The following is a 20,685-nucleotide window of genomic DNA, read 5'->3' on the forward strand; positions in this document are numbered from 1 at the left end:
CCTGTGTCCCCCGCATTGGCAGGCAGACTCCCAACCACTGCGCCACCAGGGAAGCCCAGCAAATAATATCTTAATATTACAAAGGTTGTTTTGATTTTTTAAAAATATATTTATTTATTTGGCTGTGTTGGGTCTTAGTTGCAGCACGCGGGATGTTCTTTGCGGCAAGCATGATCTTTTAGCTGCGGCCCGTGGGCTCTCTAGTTGTGGCGTGCGGGCTCTAGAGCGCACATGGGTTCTGTTGCCCCTTGGCATGTGGGATCTTAGTTCCCCAACCAGGGATCAAATTCGCGTCCCTTGCATTGGAAGGAGGATTCTTAACCACTGGACCACCAGGGAAGTCCCATATGAAGATTGTTTTGATTTTATGGACCCTCTGAAAGGGTCTCAGGCTCACCAGGGGTCCCATACCACACTTTGAGACCCACTGAGATGCTTTCTTGCTTTAATTCTCCGGAGTCACACCTGCCCGGTTTCCGCGCGGACTAGAGCCCGAGTTTCACACGCACTGCTACCCCTCTCATTCACCGAGTAACCCGAGCTTGGGGTTAAAGCCAAGAACCCCGAGCGCGACCCGGAAGGAGAAATCGCCCTTTCCGCCTAAGCAGGGCCCACCCTCTCCCAGCGGCCTGGACAAGGGCGAGAGGGGGCTGCGCGTGCGCAGTGGCGTTGGCTGCCCTTCCGGTACGCCCGGCGCGGAGAGGCGGCACGGACGCAAGCACGCACGGACGCAAGGTCTACCCTATTTGCGCCGCCGCCCTAGGTCCCACTTACACCTGCAGCGCGGTCAGCCCCGCAGAGATGCTGCGAGCCTGTCAGTTATCCGGCGTGACCTCCACCGCCCAGGTGAGGACGCGGGCGCCGGGAGAGAGCGCGTGGTGAAACTGACTCCCGGCAACCGGCGGAAAATAAGGGAGGCTTTGGCTCTGCCTAGGCCCGGGGACAGAGGCGTGTCTCAGGGCCGCCCTTATCGCGAGAGTCCCGGGTGAGCCCTTGAGGCAGCTAATTCGGGAGTTCGGTGGACGGGGATGACTTGAGGGTTATTGCTGAATAGGGATGGGGCGTGGAGAAGAGAAGGTGGCGGGGAGGCGGGCGTAGGACGGGAGGCACGGCTTCGGGGACCTGCCATCCAATCAGCCCCGCGCTGCCCCAGTCTAGGACCAATTGAGGCTGCTGGCGCCCGGGTCGCCGGTTGGGCGCTTGATAGGTTTCGCGCAGCCAGTGGTTGAAGGTCGACGGGGGAAAACTGCAGTTCCCAGCAGGACATGCATAGCCTTGGCTTGTTGCATCTTAATAAGCAGGTACCTGGACTGCTAGAGTCCGCGTTTTAGGGGGTCAAGGTTGTAATTAATCAGGAGGGGCTGCCTTTCTTTTCGTAGCGGAGAACACCTCTTGAGCTCTTCTTACTCTGAACAAAAATGAAAGATTGTAATTTATGGAGCTTGAACACCTGGTACTCGAGGAAGGTTAGGCGTCATGACCTTGTGCTCATTTCTGAGATTAGCCTGAGGATCTGTGTCTCTAGGTGCTGGGACAACTTTGGCAGACATTCAAGGAGCCCAGACACCCAGTTATTTTTATTTCTGCATAATTATCAAAGTAATTTTCTGAAATCAAAAAAGGAAACCTATTCCCATTGCTCACAATTGAAAGAAAATTGGTATTTTGGCAAGATGTGGTATTTGCAAAACAGGTACTGTGACTAAAGCAATTGAGCAAAATCCTTGGACACAGTGAGTTAGAAATAAAAGTCAAGCTTTTTTTTTTTTCAAGTTTGCTTATCTCCCCTTTCGTTTCCAGCGTAGGAGAAGCAGCCTCTTCTGTAGGAAAGTGCAGGGTAGTGTTAGTTTTCTATTGCTATATAACAGGTGCCACAGATTGAGTAGCTTAAAACAACACATTTATTATCTTACTGTTTCTGGACATGAATGGTCGGGGTTCTCTGCTCGCTGTCACACAAGGATGCAAAGTGTTTTCCCTGCTGTGGTTCTCATTTGGAGCTCCTCTTCTAAGCTCCTTCAGTTTGTTGGCAGAATTCAGTCCCTTGCAGCTGTAGGGCTGAAGTCCCTGTTTTCTTGCTAGCTCTCACCTCACCCCTCCTGGGGGCTGCCTGAAGTTCCTTCCCGCAAGGTCCTCGGAGGCAGTTTGTAACACAAATGTTTACTTTCTTGCAGGCTACCAGGAGCTTGTCTCTCAGACTTCAAAATCTCTTAACTTCCCTGTTTCTGATCTCCAGACCCAGATTTAAACGGCTTATGTGATTAGGCCAGGCCCACCTGGGTAACTCCCTTTTGATTAGTTCAAGTTAACTGATTAGAAACCTAATTACATCTGCAAAATCCCTTTTGGTATGCAACTCTAATCATGGGCTTAACCTCAGGGGGCAGAGATCATGGGAGCCGTCTTAGAATCTGGCCTATCATAGTGCCCAAGTGGGGCTAGGAGGTTGGAGGAAGCAGAACTGCCTTTCAGGGCAGAACTGGTGAGGTATGTTTTTGGAGCCCTCCTTTCAGGCCCAGTCTTGTTACATCATGGTTGTCACTGATCTGTCTCTGTCTGCCCTGAAGTCCAAAATTACTTTTTCCTTCCTTGCCTTTATCAAAATATTTTCCACTTAATGGGATCCCAATTAGGAAATTAGGAGAAAACTGGTTAAAACTTCATACTAAAATATGAGCAGGCTTTTCTAGCCTGCAACCAAGATTTCTTACCTTCCTAAAACTGCTATCTTGAAAAATTCATTGGTTTATTCTTCTTATCTCCTCTTCATTCTATAGTATTTGCTCCTGTTGCTTTGTGAAACTCTTTTTGCTCTTCTCATGTAGTATCTTGGGTCCCATTTTACCCTTCATCTCTTTTATTTTCCTTTGTTGAGTCGACTTCTTCTTGTACCTCTAGGAACTCTAGTACCCCAATGAACTTTCCCCCTCTCCCCCTTTCTCTTTTCATTTAGACATTTTTCTCTTTTCATTTAAGACATTTCCAGCAAACTGGAGGGCATTCCCCATATACCCTGTGCCTGAGGGATGCATAGCCTCCCCCTGTATTAAGATCTGCCACCGGAGTGTTACATTTGTTACAATTGATGAACCTACATTGACATATCATAATCACCCAACATCCATTGTTGACACTAGCGTTCACTTTTGATGTTGTACATTCTGTGAATTAAGACACATGTATGATGATATGTATCCATCATTATAGTATCATATAGAGTATTTTCACTGTCCTAGAAATCCTCTCTGCTCCACCTGTTCATCACTTGCCTACCCCCACCTCCTGGCAACCACCAATCTCTTTACTGTCTCCATAGTTTTGCTTTTTTCAAATGTCATATAGATGGAACCATACAGAATGTAGCCTTTTCAGATTGGTTTCTTTCACTTAGTAGTACATTTAAGGTTCCTCCGTGTCTTTTCATGGCTTGATGGTTCATTTCTTTTTAGTGCTGAATAATATTCCATTGCCTGGCTATACCACAGTTTATTTATCCATTCACCTACGGAAGGACATCTTGGTTGCCTCCAAGGTTTGGCAGTTAAGAATAAAGATGCAGTAAACTTTTCAGTGCAGGTTTTTACGTGGACATACATTTTCAGCTCCTTTGTGTAAATACCAGGGAGCACGTATGCTGGATCATATGGTGAGAATATGTTTTGTTTTGTAAGAAACTGCCAGTCTGTCTTCCAAAATGGCTGGACTATTTTGCATTCCCAGCAGCAGTGAATGAGAGTTCTTGTTGCTCCACATCCTCACCAGCATTTGGTTGTGGTCAGTGTTGGGGATTTTGGCCATTCTAAGAGGCATGTAGTGATACTGTCCCATCTCTTTATATGCTCTCTTACTGGGATTACATCAATTCTCAGAATTTTAATCCCTAAGCAGATGATTGTCTAGCCTCCGCTTTTGAACTTTGTACTCAAATTTCTAAATTCTTGTTTGATTTTGTCAAAATCCTTTCCACTCCATCACACCATCTTCTTAAATGTCTTCTGGCTTTTACTGTTGCCCTCCTAGAGTCAGTTCTTCACCTAGTTGTTAACAACGGCCTTTAAAAAAGCATACAGACCATGTCATGCCCTCCCGTGACATCCCGTCTCATCAGAGTAAAATCTAAACTCTTTACCGTGCCCACTGGGCCCTTCATGATCTGGCTCTTTGCATATCTTATTTTTCTACTCGGCCTCATTCTCTTCTTCTCACTGCCTTTTCATTTGCTGTTTACCCTGAAGTCCTCCCATACATCTTTGCTTAGCTCACTCCCTTCAGATATTTTCTCAGCTATCACCTTCCCTTCAGAGAGGCCTTCCCTATCCAAAACAGACCTCTGACCACTCTCTCCTTTGCATCACTCTGAACTTACCCTTACCCTACTTGGCTGTACTTTGTACCTCCTACCACCACCTGACATACTGTGTATTTATTGTGTATTTTCCACATTAAAATGGAAGCTCCTCAAAGGGACTGTATCCATATCAGTACTCACAATCGTCCCTAGCTCCTAATAGATGCTCAGTAAATAAACATGTCTCATTTGTGGTGTGTTTGAATGAAAGAATAAATGTGTTCTGTGAATTTTTCTTAATTTCTGTAAGTGGATGTGACCTCCCTTAAACTTAAACCTCCATTGGTTTAGAACCTCCAGAGAAACAGAACTGATAGGGTGTGCAAGTAGATAGAAAGATTTACTATAAGGAATTGGCCCATGCAGTTGTGGAGGCTGGCAGGTCCAGCGTCCGCAGTGGAGGCTGGCAGACTTGATACGCACAGACCCAGAGGAGCTTGTGGTGCTTTTTCAGTCTGAAGGCTGGCAAATTGGAGACCCAGGATAGCTGATGGTGCAGTTCCAGTCTGAAGGCAGTCTGCCGGAGAATTCCCTCTTGGCTTGGGGAGACTGGTCTTTTTGTTCTATTCCGGTTTTCCATTGACTGGATGAGGCCCACCCACATTATGGAAGGCAACCTGCTTTATTCATAGTTCATTGATTCAAATGTTAATTTCATCCAAAAACACCCTCCAAGTTGACATATACAATTTACCATCACGGCTGGCATCTAGCTTATCCTCGTGTCTGGGCTTAATCATCCTTAAATTCCTTACATGTGGGTATTCAGCAGAAATGAATTGCTCTTTCTTTCTTTCCCAGAAATGAGCTTCAGAGCTCTGGTTCTTCCTCACTTTACTTCCCAGACCTAACACCATCTGTCTTGTTTTAGTCCCAGGACTGCATGGCCAGGCCCAGCCTTTTTTGAGGTGGGCATTGGGTTTGGAGGACCTGGGCTTTCAGCCTAGCTGGCCCTCTCCCAGACTACAAATTTGGGAGTGGTCATCTGCATGTGCATCGATCTTATCTGCTTATAATTTTGAAAAAGAGAAAGAAACATTATTTTTGAGGGTTGACTAAGCTAGCTTATTTAACTAAGACCAAGTTTGATAGCAGGGCTAGTTTAGGACTGAACTTGTGTGTGGACATTTTTAGCTATCATCTTCTGGAATTCTTTCTTTTCATTAGGGTTATAAAACACTGTTACTCAATAATAGATGTAGGTAGTGAGGCACATGTGGTAGAAAGTAGTTTAGTATATGATGCAGCCTGTTTGCTTCTATGCATATTAGAATCCTTTTTTTTTTTAATAAATTTATTTATTTGTTTTTATTTTTGGCTGTGTTGGGTCTTCATTGCTGTGCACGGGCTTTTCTCTAGTTGTGGCGAGCAGGGGCTACTCTTCATTGCGGTGCGTGGGCTTGTCATTGCGGTGGCTTCTCTTGTTATGGAGCACAGGCTCTAGGTGCTTGGGCTTCAGTATTTGTGGCACATGGGCTCAGTAGTTGTGGCTCGGGGGCTTAATTACTCTGCGGCATGTGGGATCTTCCGGCCAGGGCTCGAACCCATATCTTCTGCATTGGCAGGCAGATTCTTAACCACTGCGCCACCAGGGAAGTCCAGAATCCTTTTATATTATTCTTCATTTTCATTTCTCTGGACCAGTTGCTTTCAGACCATTTTGAAATACATTTTACATCGTAACTTAGAACACAAGATTGAGAGTATATAGGTAATATATATTTTCACACATATATGCAGAGAAAACTAGAGAAATATCACCTGCCTGCTTTTGCCATACTGATGAATATCTGCTATTTCCTTGTCATAACTGAAGAGCACTTTTTCTCCTAGATATAGAATATGTTTTTACTGGGAAATAATGCTGCTTTCATGCCAAACTTAATTGGATTTGTGTATGTGATATATTTTTAACCTTAATGCATGATTCCTATAAAATATTTTTAGTCAACTATAGAAAGAGTTGTTGGATATTAATCTGTAATTCAAATGTAGAACTTGCCATTAACTTCTGGATACCTTTTGTTTGTTTGTGTGGGAGGAATCCTTATGACAAATCTCAAAACCAAAATGTCAGTTACAGCAAACCACATCTAGAAGGGAAACCTGCAACCTCCAGATAGGGTTCATATGTGGGGACTTGTATTCTAGTCTCTGTTTCCAGGATTGTGGTTCCTTTTCATATGTTCACTTTAATTTGGAAGAGCTAAGGAATAAGTGGTCTTTGCAAGAACATTACAGAGCTTCCCTGGTGGCACAGTGGTTGAGAATCTGCCTGCCAATGCAGGGGACACGGGTTCGAGCCCTGGTCTGGGAGGATCCCACATGCCGCGGAGCGACTAGGCCTGTGAGCCACAATTGCTGAGCCTGCGCGTCTGGAGCCTGTGCTCCACAACAAGAGAGGCCACGATAGTGAGAGGCCCGCGCACCGCGATGACGAGTGGCCCCCGCTTGCCACAACTAGAGAAAGCCCTCGCACAGAAACGAAGACCCAACACAGCCATAAATAAAATAAATAAATAAAAATAAAATAAAATAAACAGGGACTTCCTTGGTGGCACAGTGATTAAGACTCCACGCTCCCAAGGCAGGGGGCCAGAGTTCGATCCCTGGTCAGGGAACTAGATCCCACATGCATGCTGCACCTAAGAGTTCGCATGCTGCAACTAAGGAGCCTGCCTGCCGCAACTAAGACGGGGCCCAAATAAATAAATAAATAAAATACTTAAAAAAAAAAAATTAAAAAAAAAATAAAATAAACAGGAGCTGTTGTTTTAAAAAAAAAAAGAACATTACATGGGAATTGTGTGTTTTAACTTGCTTTTTTGGGGTTTGTTAAAATCATGTTTCTATAGGTTTGAAGCAGCAATGCTAACCTTATAACATTTATTACAAGGCTATGTGTTAAGGCAAATTGTTTTGAAACAGTATTGTCTTTTCTACATTGTTTGTTATTATTAATAAAAAGGTATTCCAGAACTAAGAAGTGTCCAATATTTTGTGTGTTAAAGTTAGGACGTTTAGTTTATATAAATAGAGAGTTTAGTTTGGTGCTTAAGAAAGAGAGTTCTGAAGGTAGACCTTGGATTTGTCAGTGGTTCCTTACACGTGACACCAAAAGACACAAGATAAATTGGATTTCACAAAATTAAAAAATGTTTTGGGGCTTCTCTGGTGGTGCGGTGGTTAAGAATCCACCTGCCAATGTAGAGCCAGAAAGTAGATAGTGGCTGCCAGGAGCTGGGGAGAAGGGAAAATGGGGAGACTACTTAGTTGGTACAGGAATTTACTTTTGGAGTGATGAAACTGTTCTGGAACTAGGTAGTGGTGATGGTTGTACAGCATTGTGGATGTACTAAATGCCACTGAAATGTACACTTTAAAATTTAAAGTGAATTTTATAAGCCAATTTTACCACACAGAAAAAAAAACAAAACACTTAACACCAGGCAGTTGCAGATGGCCTGATATATACAGAGCTAGACTCACATATATATATATATAATTAAAGTAATATAAAATAATATATAATAAACTTGAAGTAGCATCCATTAGCCAAAAATGGGACAATTTGAGTTTTCAAAAGGATAACAGTTGCAACTGGTTTAAGTTCATCTAAAGTGTTTAAATCCATGAATTGATAAAGATCTTGTTTTAGTTTGCTAAGGCACCTTGAGCTTGGGGTAAAAGATTTATTTACTGCCTCCCTCAGTTCTGGGGGTTTCCTGGCCTCAGCTGGGCATTTTGTGTCCCTCGTGAGGTTTTAGTCAGGCCATGGCTGGGGCTAGAGTCATCTCAAAGGCTTCCTCACTCCCCGTGTCTGGCAGTTGATACTGGCTGCAGCTGAGACCTCAGCTGGGACTGTTGGCTGGAACACCTACATGTGTGTCTGGGTTTCCTGCCAGTTTGGCGGCTGTTCCAAGAGCAAGTGTGGCGAGAGGCAGAGCCAGGCAGAAGCTGTATCCCCTTTATGTCCTGGTCTCAGAAGTCGCAGGGCCTCACTTTCACTGCCCTCTATTAGTAAACTAGTAACTAAGGCGTGCCCTGGTTCCAGGGAAGGGCTCAGTTTGCTGGAGGAGTAGCAAGTTTCTGGAAGAGCATGTGTTACAGGAAATATTGTTGTAGTCAGTTTTGGACAATACAGTCTGCCTTGTAGCCACAACAACTTGCATTCCTCCCACGTGTGAATACATTCACAGCCTTCCTCATAACCCTCCAGAACCTCATCCCATCACAGCATCAGGCTTAGACTAACGGACCAGGATCTTGCTGTCAAATCAGATCCCTTTGCAGGTAAGACATCTTGAATGTGGTCTGTTGGGTACAGTTCCTTAAGTGCCTTTCCTTTCAGTCTAAAGACCTGTGAACTAAAGAGACAAGTTATCTGTTCCCCATATACCCTACACACAGTACAGCGTGACACTCCCATCCAAAGAGGCACACAGCAGTCACCGTTCACAACAGATGTCAAATCCAACTGGCACATGTTGCTGCTTGCTTAATTAGGACTGAGTCCTCTTGCTTGGGAATGTTTCTCCATAGCTCTTTTTTTTTTTTGGCTGCACTGCGCAGCATGTGGGATCTTAGTTCCCCAAACCCGAGCCCCCTGCCGTGGAAGCGCGGAGTATTAACCACTGGACCGCCAGGGAAGTGCCCCTCCATAGCTCTTGGTTCTACCCTCTGGGCTTCAGATTTCACCCTTTGAATCATCCTTCCTTTCCTTTTTTAATTATTTAATTAATTAATTAATTTATTTTTGGCTGCATTGGGTCTTGGTTGCTGCGTGTGGACTTTCTCTAGTTGCTGCAAGCAGGGGCTACTCTTCATTATGGTGCGCGGGCTTCTCATTGTGGTGGCTTCTCTTGTTGCGGAGCACGGGCTCTAGGTGCACGGGCTCAGTAGTTGTGGCTCGCGGGCTCAGTAGTTGTGGTGCACGGGCTTAGTTGCTCCACGGCATGTGGGATCTTCCCGGACCAGGGCTCGAGCCCATGTCTCCTGCATTGGCAGGCGGATTCTTAACCACTGCGCCACCAGGGAAGCCCCATCCTTCCTTTTCCAGATATGTCGCCTGTTGGCAGCTGAATCGTTTTCTCAGACTGCTTTCTGTCTGTAGAAGTTCTAGAGTCCAAAAACCTCTATTTGTTTTATACTCTTTTCACCTTTAAATCCAGGCCGGCCTGTTTTTTCTTCATCTTAAGGACTTTGTGGGTTTCTTGTGGGTCTTACTGGGGTTTTCTCCATTAGACAAAAGCCACACCCACAAATCTGATCAGAATAAGCCCTTCTCCAATTTTGGGCTCGCTGTGAGGCTGCTGTGGTCTCAAACCCCTAAGATTTTCAGTTGCCCTGTTGTTTAATAAAAAGAATATGGGATGCATACTCTTAAGATCCTTAATGGGCCTTTTCTCAGTATAAAAAGTTCTGTGAGGAGCACCTCCTGAGATCTTTCTGAGGTCTTAAAGGATCGTTGCTAACTGGAGAGGCTGAGAATGAGAAACAGTCTTATTTTTTAACCCACCAAGTACTGGCTCCTTTATATTTCCTTCAAATTTTGCTTGAAAGCTAAACAGTTTTTTTTGGTTTGTGTGTGTTTCAGAAGCCCGGCTCTATCCTTATCATACTCTGCTAAAAGGAAGCAGTTGGCATTTGTGAACGTTCAGCTTTCAAAAACAAAAACAAAAACAAGAATAGCCAGAAAAATTCTGAAAAAGAATAGTACTAGAAGAGAGGACTAGCTCTACCAGGTTAAAACCTAATTCTAAGATGCAGTAGTTAAAACATTGTGGTATTAGTCTATGAATAGAAGTGTGTGAATAGGTGGAACAGTGGAACAAATTAGGAAATCTAAATGCATCAAGGAATTGAGTATATTTTAAGGTGGCATTTCAAATTGTTGGGGAAAAAAAATGGATTATTCAGTCTACGATTTAGGGACCACTGAATAGACATTTAGGAAAAAATAAAGTTGAATCCATGCCGTATACTTTACACTGGATTCAAAGATTTAAATATAAAGAAGATGAAACCATGAGAGTAAAACCATGGAAGACTTATTTTATCATCGGAGGGTGGCTTTCTAAGAATAGGAGAAAACCCGGAAGTCATAAAAGATGGACACTTTTGGCTATAAAAGTATCACAAACTGGATAAAACCATTTGCAAGTAGCAGGGACATGGCTAATTTTTCTTCATATGTAAAGAACACTTAGAACATGAAGATGATCAATCTTATTTAAAAGTGGTCAAAGGATACACTCTGATAGTTCATAGAAGAGGAAATAAAACAGATCATAAATATATTAAAAGATGCACAGTCATAACAAAGGAAACTGTGGTTAAAACTGCACTGCAAGGCTGTTGGAGAGGCTGTGGGAACCCGCGTCCCCTGCACTGGCAGGCGGACTCTTAACCACTGCGTCACCAGGGACGCCCCTAATAGGGCAATATTTACCAACGTTTCAGGTGTTACTTTTAGGAATACTTTTAGGAATTGACCCCAAATGATGTATGTTTCTCATTGTTTATTATAATAAAAATTTAAACAAAACCTCAGTCACCATCAAAAAGAGGCTGGTTAAATATATTAAGTGACAACTGTTGGAGGCCAGAGGGAGTGAAATGTACCCACCGAACTGAGAGCGTCTTGAGACCAAAACACAAGGCAGGCAGCTCCACATAATCAACAGATCAGTTTATTATAAGGTAACTTACAGGATGGGATCCGGCAGACAGTGATCCGGAAGCGTTCACAACTGCACTCCGCATGTCTGAGGGGCTATTGGGACGATTTTATAGTTAACCTAGAGTACAGGGGTACGTGCTTGGGAACAGGACGTGCATTCCTAAGTCAAGATGATTGAGTGGGTAACTGGTCTCATGGGTAGGGGAATACGTCAGCAAAGGTCTTCAATGTTTGGGGACTAACAGAGCATAGAGGCCCCCTGGTCCTAATGATTATTAAACAATATCTATTAAGTACAAAGCCTTTGATGACAGAGTAGCGATTTACCACACAGTACCATCCTGGGCAGGGTCTGTGGAAGGACAGGAGGAACTATGTGGGCCTAAGATGGCATCAGTTATGCTAACAGCCGTGCAACCAACCATACAGTGGAGTACTGAATCACTCAGATCCAGTAGGAAGATTGTCATGTGCTGATATAGAATGAGCTCAAGTGTATATTGTTGAGTGAACTTTAGTACAGGACTGGGTGTACGTTATGGTTTCGTTTGTGTAAAGGAGGCGTGCCCGGAATTCTCCGTCACAAAATATCTGAATATATAAGAAACAGATTAGCATTGGTTGCCTATGGAGAGGGAATCTAAGTGGCTGGAAGACAAAAGTATGAGGGAGACTTCACTCTGTATGTAACTAAACATTTTGAATTTTGATTTTGAATTTTAGATTTTAAATTTACTTAATGCTAGGAACTATAAACTTACAATCACATCAAATATATCTGTCAAAGGGAGGGAAGAGGGGCAAGGTAAAAGTAGAAGATGGATAAAGGAACAGATTAAAAAATATATATTGCTGTGAATTAGGGTGTTCTCAAACTCTAGTGTTGAATTTGGCTCTGTATTACACAGAATCAAGTATCCATTATTATGTTTGCTGCTTGACATTCCAATTAGCTAATTATCCACTGTTAACAGTGCCTTAATTTTTGACTTGAATACCTTTTTATACCCATTGAGGTAAAAAAATGCTTTCTTAAACAAAACACAACTTTAATGGTTTCCTAATATTTCATCCCTAAGTGAACAAAATGGAGTTGTTGATATATGAAAGTAGATGCAATTCTGTTTGAAATTTCATGCTACTTGTCTTATAGAACAGTAGGGAAACACCCTTTTCTTGTAATTTCGGTTGAGAATTCTACACTAAAGGTACTAATTGAAATACTTTTAAAATACCAATTATAGCTGCTTTACACATTGTAAAACATACAGTTTTTCCTCCCCCAAGTGTATTAATATGTTAATTTGATGTTTACCTCTAGGCTTTGGCAAATAGAATGTAAATGCAGCTATAATTCTAGAGTAATTTCATGTGCTCTCTGACATGTGATATATTTTCTTAAAATTTAAGATACTTTTAAAAGGAAGTTTGTGTTTTTCTGTTATTCCTTAGATGCAGTTTCATCAAGGAACCTAGAGAAAGCATTTTTTTTCCCTTGCTGCTGTTTGATTTCCTACTTGGTATAAAGAAAGATTTTATTTCTGGATACAATAAGTTTGAAATTTCAAATTGATAGCTATGAATGGCCTTAAGTTTATCAAAACCCTCCCCAAATAGTATTTAGATGCACAATTATTTGTTTTATTTAAGGGATCTACATTTAGTTAAGAAACATTTGATGTTATGTGCTTTACTTTGATTAAAACAAATCACACAGCATTGTCTTGATCATTTGCTTTTGTGTAAAGGTAGACAACTTATATGGAGATAAGTATTTACATGAACATTTATGACATTAGTAAAATTAGTTTTTTTTCTTAAAACTATTGACTTTTAGTCTAATTACACATTAGGAGAAACCAAAATGAACTTTTAGATTTAGATGAATGCCTGTTGGAATTGAGTAGCTACATAATCATCGTAGAGATGGGAAACTTGGTTTTCTGGGTAGATTAAGCTAAGGTTGGATCTCTGCCCTGAGTGCATTCATATGTATCTTATAGTGCAGTGTTGTTTGCTAGACTCTGTAGGTGATTTTTCAGATGTCTGCGTTTACAAAGTGAAAATAGATATTTTATACTTTGTTTTGTTTTTTCTTGCCAATTAAGAAAACGTGGTGCTTCCCTGGTGGTGCAGTGGTTAAAAACCTGCCTGCCAACTCAGGGGACACGGGTTCAAGCCCTGGTCTGGGAAGATCCCACATGCCGCAGAGCAGCTAAGCCCGTGTGCCACCACTACTGAGCCTGCGCTCTAGAGCCTGCGTGCCACAACTGCTGAAGCCCATGTGCCTAGAGCCCCTGCTCCACAACACGAGAAGCCACCACAATGAAGAGTAGCCCCCGCTCGCCACAACTAGAGAAAGCCTGCACACAGCAACGAAGACCCAATGTGGCCAAAAATAAATAAAATAAATAAATTTATAAAAAAGAAAACATGGCAAATTGTCTCTAAGAAATAATTAGCATACATAACATTAAAAGTGCTGATTGGCACCCCAGTGTTATAGCAGCAGTATTTACAATAGCCAAGAGATGGAGGCAACCTAAGTGTCCATCAACAGATGAGCGGATGAAGAAGATGTGTGTGTGTGTGTGTGTGTGTGTGTGTGTAAAATGGAATACTACTCAGCCATAAACAAGAATGAAATTTTGCCATTTGAGCAACATGGATGGACTTGGAGGGCATTATGCTAAGTGAAATAAATTAGGCAAAGACAAGTACTGTATGATATCACTTATACGTGGAATCTAAAAAATACACAACAAACTAGTGAATATAACAGAAACAGACTCACAGATACAGAGAACAAATCAGTGCTTATCAGTGGGGAGAGGGAAGTGGGGAGAGGCAAGACAGGGGTAGGGGATTAAGAGATACAAACTGCCATTTGTAAAATAAATAAGCTACAAGGATATATTGTACAACACAGGAAGTATAGCCAGTATTTTATAATAACTATAAATAGAATATAACCTTTAAAAATTGTGAATCACTGTGTTGTACACCTGAAACTTATACCGTACATCAACTATACCTCAATTTAAAAAAATGCTAATTGATCATGGTCTCATAGTCCCTTTTTTTTTGAAATCTTAAAAGTAGTTTGGGCTTCCCTGGTGGCACAGTGGTTGAGAATCTGCCTGCCAATGCAGGGGACACGGGTTCGAGCCCTGGTCTGGGAAGATCCCACATGCCGCGGAGCAACTGGGCCCATGAGCCACAACTACTGAGCCTGCGCGTCTGGAGCCTGTGCTCCGCAACGAGAGGCCGTGACAGTGAGAGGCCCGCGCACCGTGATGAAGAGTGGCCCCCGCTTGCCGCAACTAGAGAAAGCCCTCGCACAGAAACGAAGACCCAACACAGCCAAAAATAAATAAATAAATAAATTAATTAATTAATTTTAAAAAAAAAGTAGTTTTATATGCGCCTTGGGGCGCAGGAAGCATCACTGTTTTTAAGGGTTTGTAAATATGTTTCATGGTAAGTTGGTTTCTGAAAGTAAAATAAATTTTTGTTTAATGAAGACGGTTGTATTTGTAATAAAAGTACTACTACTGAGTTCCCAACCCTAAAGTCCTCCCAGATTCTTATAACTCTGTTGGTTGTGGTGTTTCCTCCTTCTTTTCTAGAGTTGTCTTTGTGGGAAGTTTGTACTCCGTCCATTGCGACCATGTCGTAGATACTCCACTCCAGGCAGTTCTCGGTATGTAGCATGTCTCCTTGTAAATAAATAGGCTTTTAACTGTATGCTGAGGGGCGTGTGTGTGTGTTCGTTCTTTGGATATGAGAACATCTGCTTAAAGTCTTTTTTTTTAAGGGGTACAAACACTGGAGCTTTGCCGTAATATCTTTGGAGCATTATTTATTTGTAGGCGAAAATTTGTTATGGTGCTCCTTTTGGTTCTTTGGTGACTGGATGGCATCCAAGGTAGACCCCCCACTCCTTTATGGCAAATAGATTTACATCCAGAACTCAGCACGTTGGAACTTAAAAAGTATTTGTTCTACTTGACATTTGTTTTATTGTATTTACGGAAATGTTTAAGGGAGAGGACTGTTGAAAATTAGTGATACTTGTTTTTTGGGTTCAAAGGAAACCTCATGATTGTGAACATGCCAAGGTTTTTTTTTTTGATGTGGACCATTTTTAAAGTCTATTGAATTTGTTACAATACTGCTTCTGTTTTATGTTTTGGTTTTTTGGCCCAGAGGCATGTGGGATCTTAGCTCCCTGACCAGGGATCAAACCTGCACCCCCTGCATTGGAAGGCGGATTCTTAACCACTGGACCGCCAGGGAAGTCCCTGAACATGCTAAGTTTTAAGTGTTAAAGGGAAAATTTCTTCATTCTTCCTATCCTAGATATTACTGTTAAAAAATTATCCATAAAGAAATATTATTTTTTGCTGTGAACATATTAAAAAACAAATCAGGGAAAGGTGATGTGCAGCTGTGGTGATAAACTGGGCTGCTGTGATCTGAATCAGTGATAGAGAAATAGAGGCTTGAGGTCTTTGAGACTCTTACATTAGTCTAGGGAAGTAGGTTTAGGAGAGCCAAAAAATAAAAATGTGTTTCCTATTTCTTTCACTTAGGTTGTCTCCTAGCAAAATTGCCGGAGCTGGCATCTTGTTTGTTGGTGGCGGTATTGGTGGCACTATCCTGTACGCCAAATGGGATTCCCATTTCCGGAAAAATGTAGAGAAAACCATACCTTACTCAGACAAACTCTTTGAGATGGTTCTTGGTTCCCCACCGTATACTGTTCCATCGCCAAAGAAGCCGGTAAGAGTTCTAAGCACAATTTCAGTTTATCCTAGAGAATACTTTGAAAAGCAGGTTGTTTTCATCTTGAAAATATTTTGCCGGGTATATGTTTTCATTTTTTTAAAAATTGAAGTAATATTATGTAGAGCTGGGTTTTTATCCCTTTGGAGTCCCATAAGTGCTCTCATTTAGTCCACATGGTATAGAAAATAATTATGTGGCACACAAGGCTAAATGGAAGGGGCAGCTCGGGCAGAAGTAACCCCAGCTGCCCTGTGGATGGAGGGGGTTCTGTGTCAGCCTACAGCATTGCAGCTCTCAAACTCTGACTTAGAAGACTAAAAACATAAATGTAGAATGGTCATGACACAGGACCCACATGTCATAGTTAGTAATGGCTCCTTTTAGACCTCAAAACAGCCACAGAATTTTCAGCTACATACTGATTCTGTGACGGGAATACCTTCTAGTATTCCTGGAAGTTTGTGCGTATTCTTCAGTTTCACCCTTTTTTACCCCATTAGGCTTACAAATTTTTTTTTAAACATCTTAACATATTTCTTCTTTCAAACGGGTGCTTGAAAAAAATGTATAAAAGAGAGCATGAATTTTTGGTGATTTGGTATTGGATATTTCTTTATGCTGTGAGGCTGGACATGGCTGACCAGTTCTTTTTTTTTTTTTTAAATCCATCCCGATGGGGCCATTTTATTTTTTATTTTTTTAAATAAATTTATTTATTTATTTTTGGCTGTGTTGGGTCTTCGTTTCTGTGCAAGGGCTTTCTCCAGTTGCGGTGAGCGGGGGCCACTCTTCATCGCGGTGCGCAGGCCTCTCACTGTCGCGGCCTCTCCCGTTGCGGAGCACAGGCTCCAGACGCGCAGCCTCCAGACGTGCAGGCTCAGTAGTTGTGGCTCACGGGCCTAGCCGCTCCGTGGCATGTGGGATCTTCCCGGACCGGGGCATGAACCCGTGTCCCCTGCATTGGCAGGCGGATTCCTAACCACTGCGCCACCAGGGAAGCCCCCAGTTCTTTTTTAGAAACTGAGTAGACGTCTGTTCTCCAGTATCTAACATGGTCTCGAGACCAATCCTATGACAGAGTTACTATGTGGAAAAGCAGGTGCCCTCTGATTTCTCTCACCTCCACCCCAAATGACTTAACATGTTCTTGGTCTTCTACATCATTTATTCTTCCATCTGAACTTTAAAATGTCTACGTGGGCTGAGGGAGGTAGTGTTGCAGCTTCAGTAGTCAAGGAGCAGAATCCTGTGACTTCATTCTAAAGTCCTGGGCCTATTTTAAGCTCCATGACCTGGGAGAAAGAGCTGGAAGCAATTTCAGGAGCATACAGTCAGGCTGAACAGTTCAGAGTAGTGTTCTTTTCTCCCTTGACATGACTTCGGGTGTCATTCTCAATAGCCTTGGCCTCTTCTTGTTCCACTTTCCCTACCCTGCTGAACATCGCCACTTGTGAACTTTGCATGTCTGTACTCCGCCACCTCAAAACTTGCACTCTTCCTGATTTGCTTTTCCTGTATTAAAGATTGTACCACGCTGTCAAGTAGCTCCGTTAGAATTCTTGGATTCATCTTCACAGCTGCCCATATTTTGTAGCTATCCTATCTTTTTTTTTTTTAAATGTCATTCATTTCTTTTTTTTTTTAATTCATTTATTTATTTATTTTATTTATTTTTGGCTGCATTGGGTCTTCGTAGCTGCGCGTGGGCTTTCTCTACTTGCGACGAGGAGGGGCTACTCTTCGTTGTGGTGCGGGCTTCTCTTGTTGTGGAGCACGGGCTCTGAGTGCGCGGGCTTCAGTAGTTGTGGTGTGTGGGCTCAGTAGTTGTGGCTCGCGGGCTCTAGAGCGCAGGCTCAGTAGTTGTGGCGCACGGGCTTAGTTGCTCCGCGGCATGTGGGATCTTCCCGGACCAGGGCTCAAACCCGTGTCCCCTGCATTGGCAGGCGGGTTCTCAACCACTCCGCCACCAGGGAAGTCCTAGCTGTCCTATCTTGTTAGATCTCTAATGTTTATTCTTTTTCTTTCCACCATCTTTATCTCATTTCTGACCTTTATCACTTTGTATTTAAATTAGCCCTGTTCCTCTCCCCTGACACACAGCCTTTCCCACTTCCTCCCAGTCTCCAACCCCCCAGTCTCTCTTCCTAACATGATCTAGGCCATCCTTATATCAGTATCAGAGAATATTTTAGAATAAGTGCTGTGATGTTTTCATGATATTTTCATCATATCACTTAATCAAGAACTTTGATTCCTATTGTTTTAAAGACAGAAGAGAGATTGTCTCATGTTCTGAATAAGGAAAGTGAAGCCAGGAGTGGTTAAATGTTAACCTGGGAGCTGGCTATTGGTTCCTTTATTTCTGTTGTTTATGGCTTTTGCTGGTTCTTAGGTTGATATTTATTACCCTTGGCATTCTGGCTCTCATTTACATTTCCAGTCTTATCTCTGTATGGTCCTGCTCATAAATACTTAGTTTCATACTTGTTTACCTTACAAATATGCCTTGTGCTTTTCATTCATTCATTTACTCAAATGTCAATCAAGTGATTATTATGTACCAGGCATTGTTCCAAGGTCCTTGGTAAACTAGAGAACTAAAGAGTGATCCTTTCCATTTGTACAACTCTTCTCATGTCTGTCTTCTACTCAGAATGACTTCCTTTCTTTTGTCTTTCAGTGTTCTCTTCAAGGCCTGCATCCTTCACTACACAGCTGAATTCCAATAGGAATTAATGTTTTTATTTTTTTATTTTTTTTTAGGGCTGGGTTGGGAGGAAGGTTGTGACTTTATTTATTTATTTATTTGTGGCTCTGTTGGGTCTTCGTTTCTCTGCGAGGGCTTTCTCTAGTTGTGGCAAGCGGGGGCCATTCTTCATCGCGATGCACGGGCCTCTCACTATCATGGCCTCTCTTGTTGCGGAGCACAGGCTCCAGACGCACAAGCTCAGTAATTGTGGCTCACGGGCCCAGTTGCTCCACGGCATGTGGGATCTTCCCAGACCAGGGCTCGAACCCGTGTCCCCTGCATTGGCAGGCAGATTCTTAACCACTGCGCCACCAGGGAAGCCCAGTGTTTTTATTTTTTAATTTGTACCATTTATTCAGCACTCTGTACTGTTGTGTGTTCTTACAAACTTGTTTCTTTTAGAAACTATGCATTTTATTTCATGGTAACCCTTTTAGTGTCAACATGGTTATTTATGCATAGACAGTAAATACTGAGAGAAGATAAACCTAAAATCTTTTTGATGGACATAGAATAAGACCTGTCTAAATGGTGACAAATGTTATGTTCCTGGATGGGATGTAATATTAAAATGTCATTTCTCTTAAGTATATGCATTTCTCTCAGATCTCTCTTAAATATGTATATATTTGAGAGAAATAATGTTTTTATGATGTGTGTGTATGTGTACATAAATACACACACAGACATCTAATATGAATTCTAATTGATTTTTCCAGAGGGTAAAGAACCAGACAAGATGATTTTAAAGTTCATGTGGAGGAATAAGTAACGTATAAGACTAGTCAAGGACATTTTTAAAAAGTGTTGGGGTAGGGGGTCAGAGGTCACTTGCTTTTCCAGATACTGACTGTTATAATCCTACTTTCATAAAACAATAAGGTTTTGACATAGGAATAGAAATTAGAGGAACAGAACAACGGAGTCTGGAAATAGATCATATTTATACACAAACACATACACACACATTTGTTGTGAGAGTGTGAGTTGCCAGAACCTTATGTGAAAGTGATAATATCTTAAAAATATACAAGCCCTCTGACCCAGCACTCCCTCTTCTGGCAGCTATCCTGCAGACATCACACTCTAGTGCTTTTCAGTTGTCTGTGGACAAGAATGCTTAACAAAAATCAGGAAACAACTTGAATGTCCATAAGTAGGGGAGTAATTGACCAAATTATGGGATTTGCCACTCCATTAGGATATACAATTAAATTAGGATATTATTCAACTAAAAAGAGTTTCTTGACCGGAAGTGAATGTACATAATGTGTTGTTAAATGATAAAAAGCAGGTTACATGATAATTTGTATAATATAAAATTAACTATTTTAGTTTGTTTAAAGAAATGAAAAATTGTATATGTATATATACCTGAGCTCATGGGTGGAAGGATTAATTTCAGGGCATTAGCAGTGGCTCCCTGAGAGTGCTGGAAGGAGCAATGAAGGGGCAAACTAAAATAATGATGTATCTTGATGTTATTTTGCTTGTTATATAGTGAGCATGCATTTCATGAGTTAAAAAATAACAAAATTTTAATAGTAAGAAAATGGCTATATTTCTGATTTCTGGTAGTGACAAAATTCAGAACAATTTCTATTATGTTTGAGTAGTCATCTTAGGGATATCTGAGTCCCAATGCCAAGTTCTGGCAAAAAGGGGGACAACATAGGTGGTAAATGAAAATATTTCTGTTACTCAGTAATTTTCTGTGGCACATCACCTGGCAGTCCTGTTAATGAGTGGTGCCTTAAACTTAAGGCAGGTGGTTACTGAGAAAGAGAAAAACAGGCATCACTCACAATTGGATCATATATCTTAGTGTGCAGGTACGGGAATCTTGGAGATTAAAGAGAAAAAAGATGAATTTTCATTTTTACTCAGAGCCTTCTAAAAGCAAATTTGATTTTAACTGAATTTATTTAGAAGACACCATAACTGGATTTAGAATGCGAATGGAAATAGCCTTCTCAGTGTTGTATATATAAAAGGAATGGTGTTTAAAGGGAAGGTCATATATCATGTACTTTATTAGTTGCCCTAAGAGAAGTCTTTGTTACTATTAAAATATAGACTAGTCATTTGGAATGACATTTTTGGACTGTGTTTTTC

General features: G+C 41.8%; 1 protein-coding gene across 8 annotated transcripts in view; it reads left to right on the plus strand.

Moving 5' to 3' along the window:
- Positions 1 to 665: 665 nt before the first annotated feature.
- Positions 666 to 20,685, plus strand: part of IMMT (inner membrane mitochondrial protein) — a 48,830-nt gene continuing 28,810 nt past the window's right edge. For 4 of the 8 annotated variants that reach the window (XM_082426791.1, XM_082426793.1, XM_082426794.1 and 1 more), the window contains exons 1-3: positions 670 to 846; positions 14,660 to 14,733; positions 15,626 to 15,815. In XM_082426791.1, coding sequence (XP_082282917.1) covers positions 802 to 846; positions 14,660 to 14,733; positions 15,626 to 15,815 — 309 coding nt within the window. In that variant the 5' untranslated portion in view covers positions 670 to 801. Of the gene's footprint in view, positions 847 to 1,188; positions 1,302 to 14,659; positions 14,734 to 15,625; positions 15,816 to 20,685 lie in introns of those variants that run through there. The other 4 variants (XR_014254060.1, XM_082426796.1, XR_014254061.1 and 1 more) reach the window with 3 other exon arrangements.

The sequence above is a fragment of the Balaenoptera physalus genome, assembly GCF_965194825.1.
Source record: "Balaenoptera physalus genome assembly, chromosome: 15".
Lineage (NCBI taxonomy): Eukaryota > Metazoa > Chordata > Mammalia > Artiodactyla > Balaenopteridae > Balaenoptera > Balaenoptera physalus.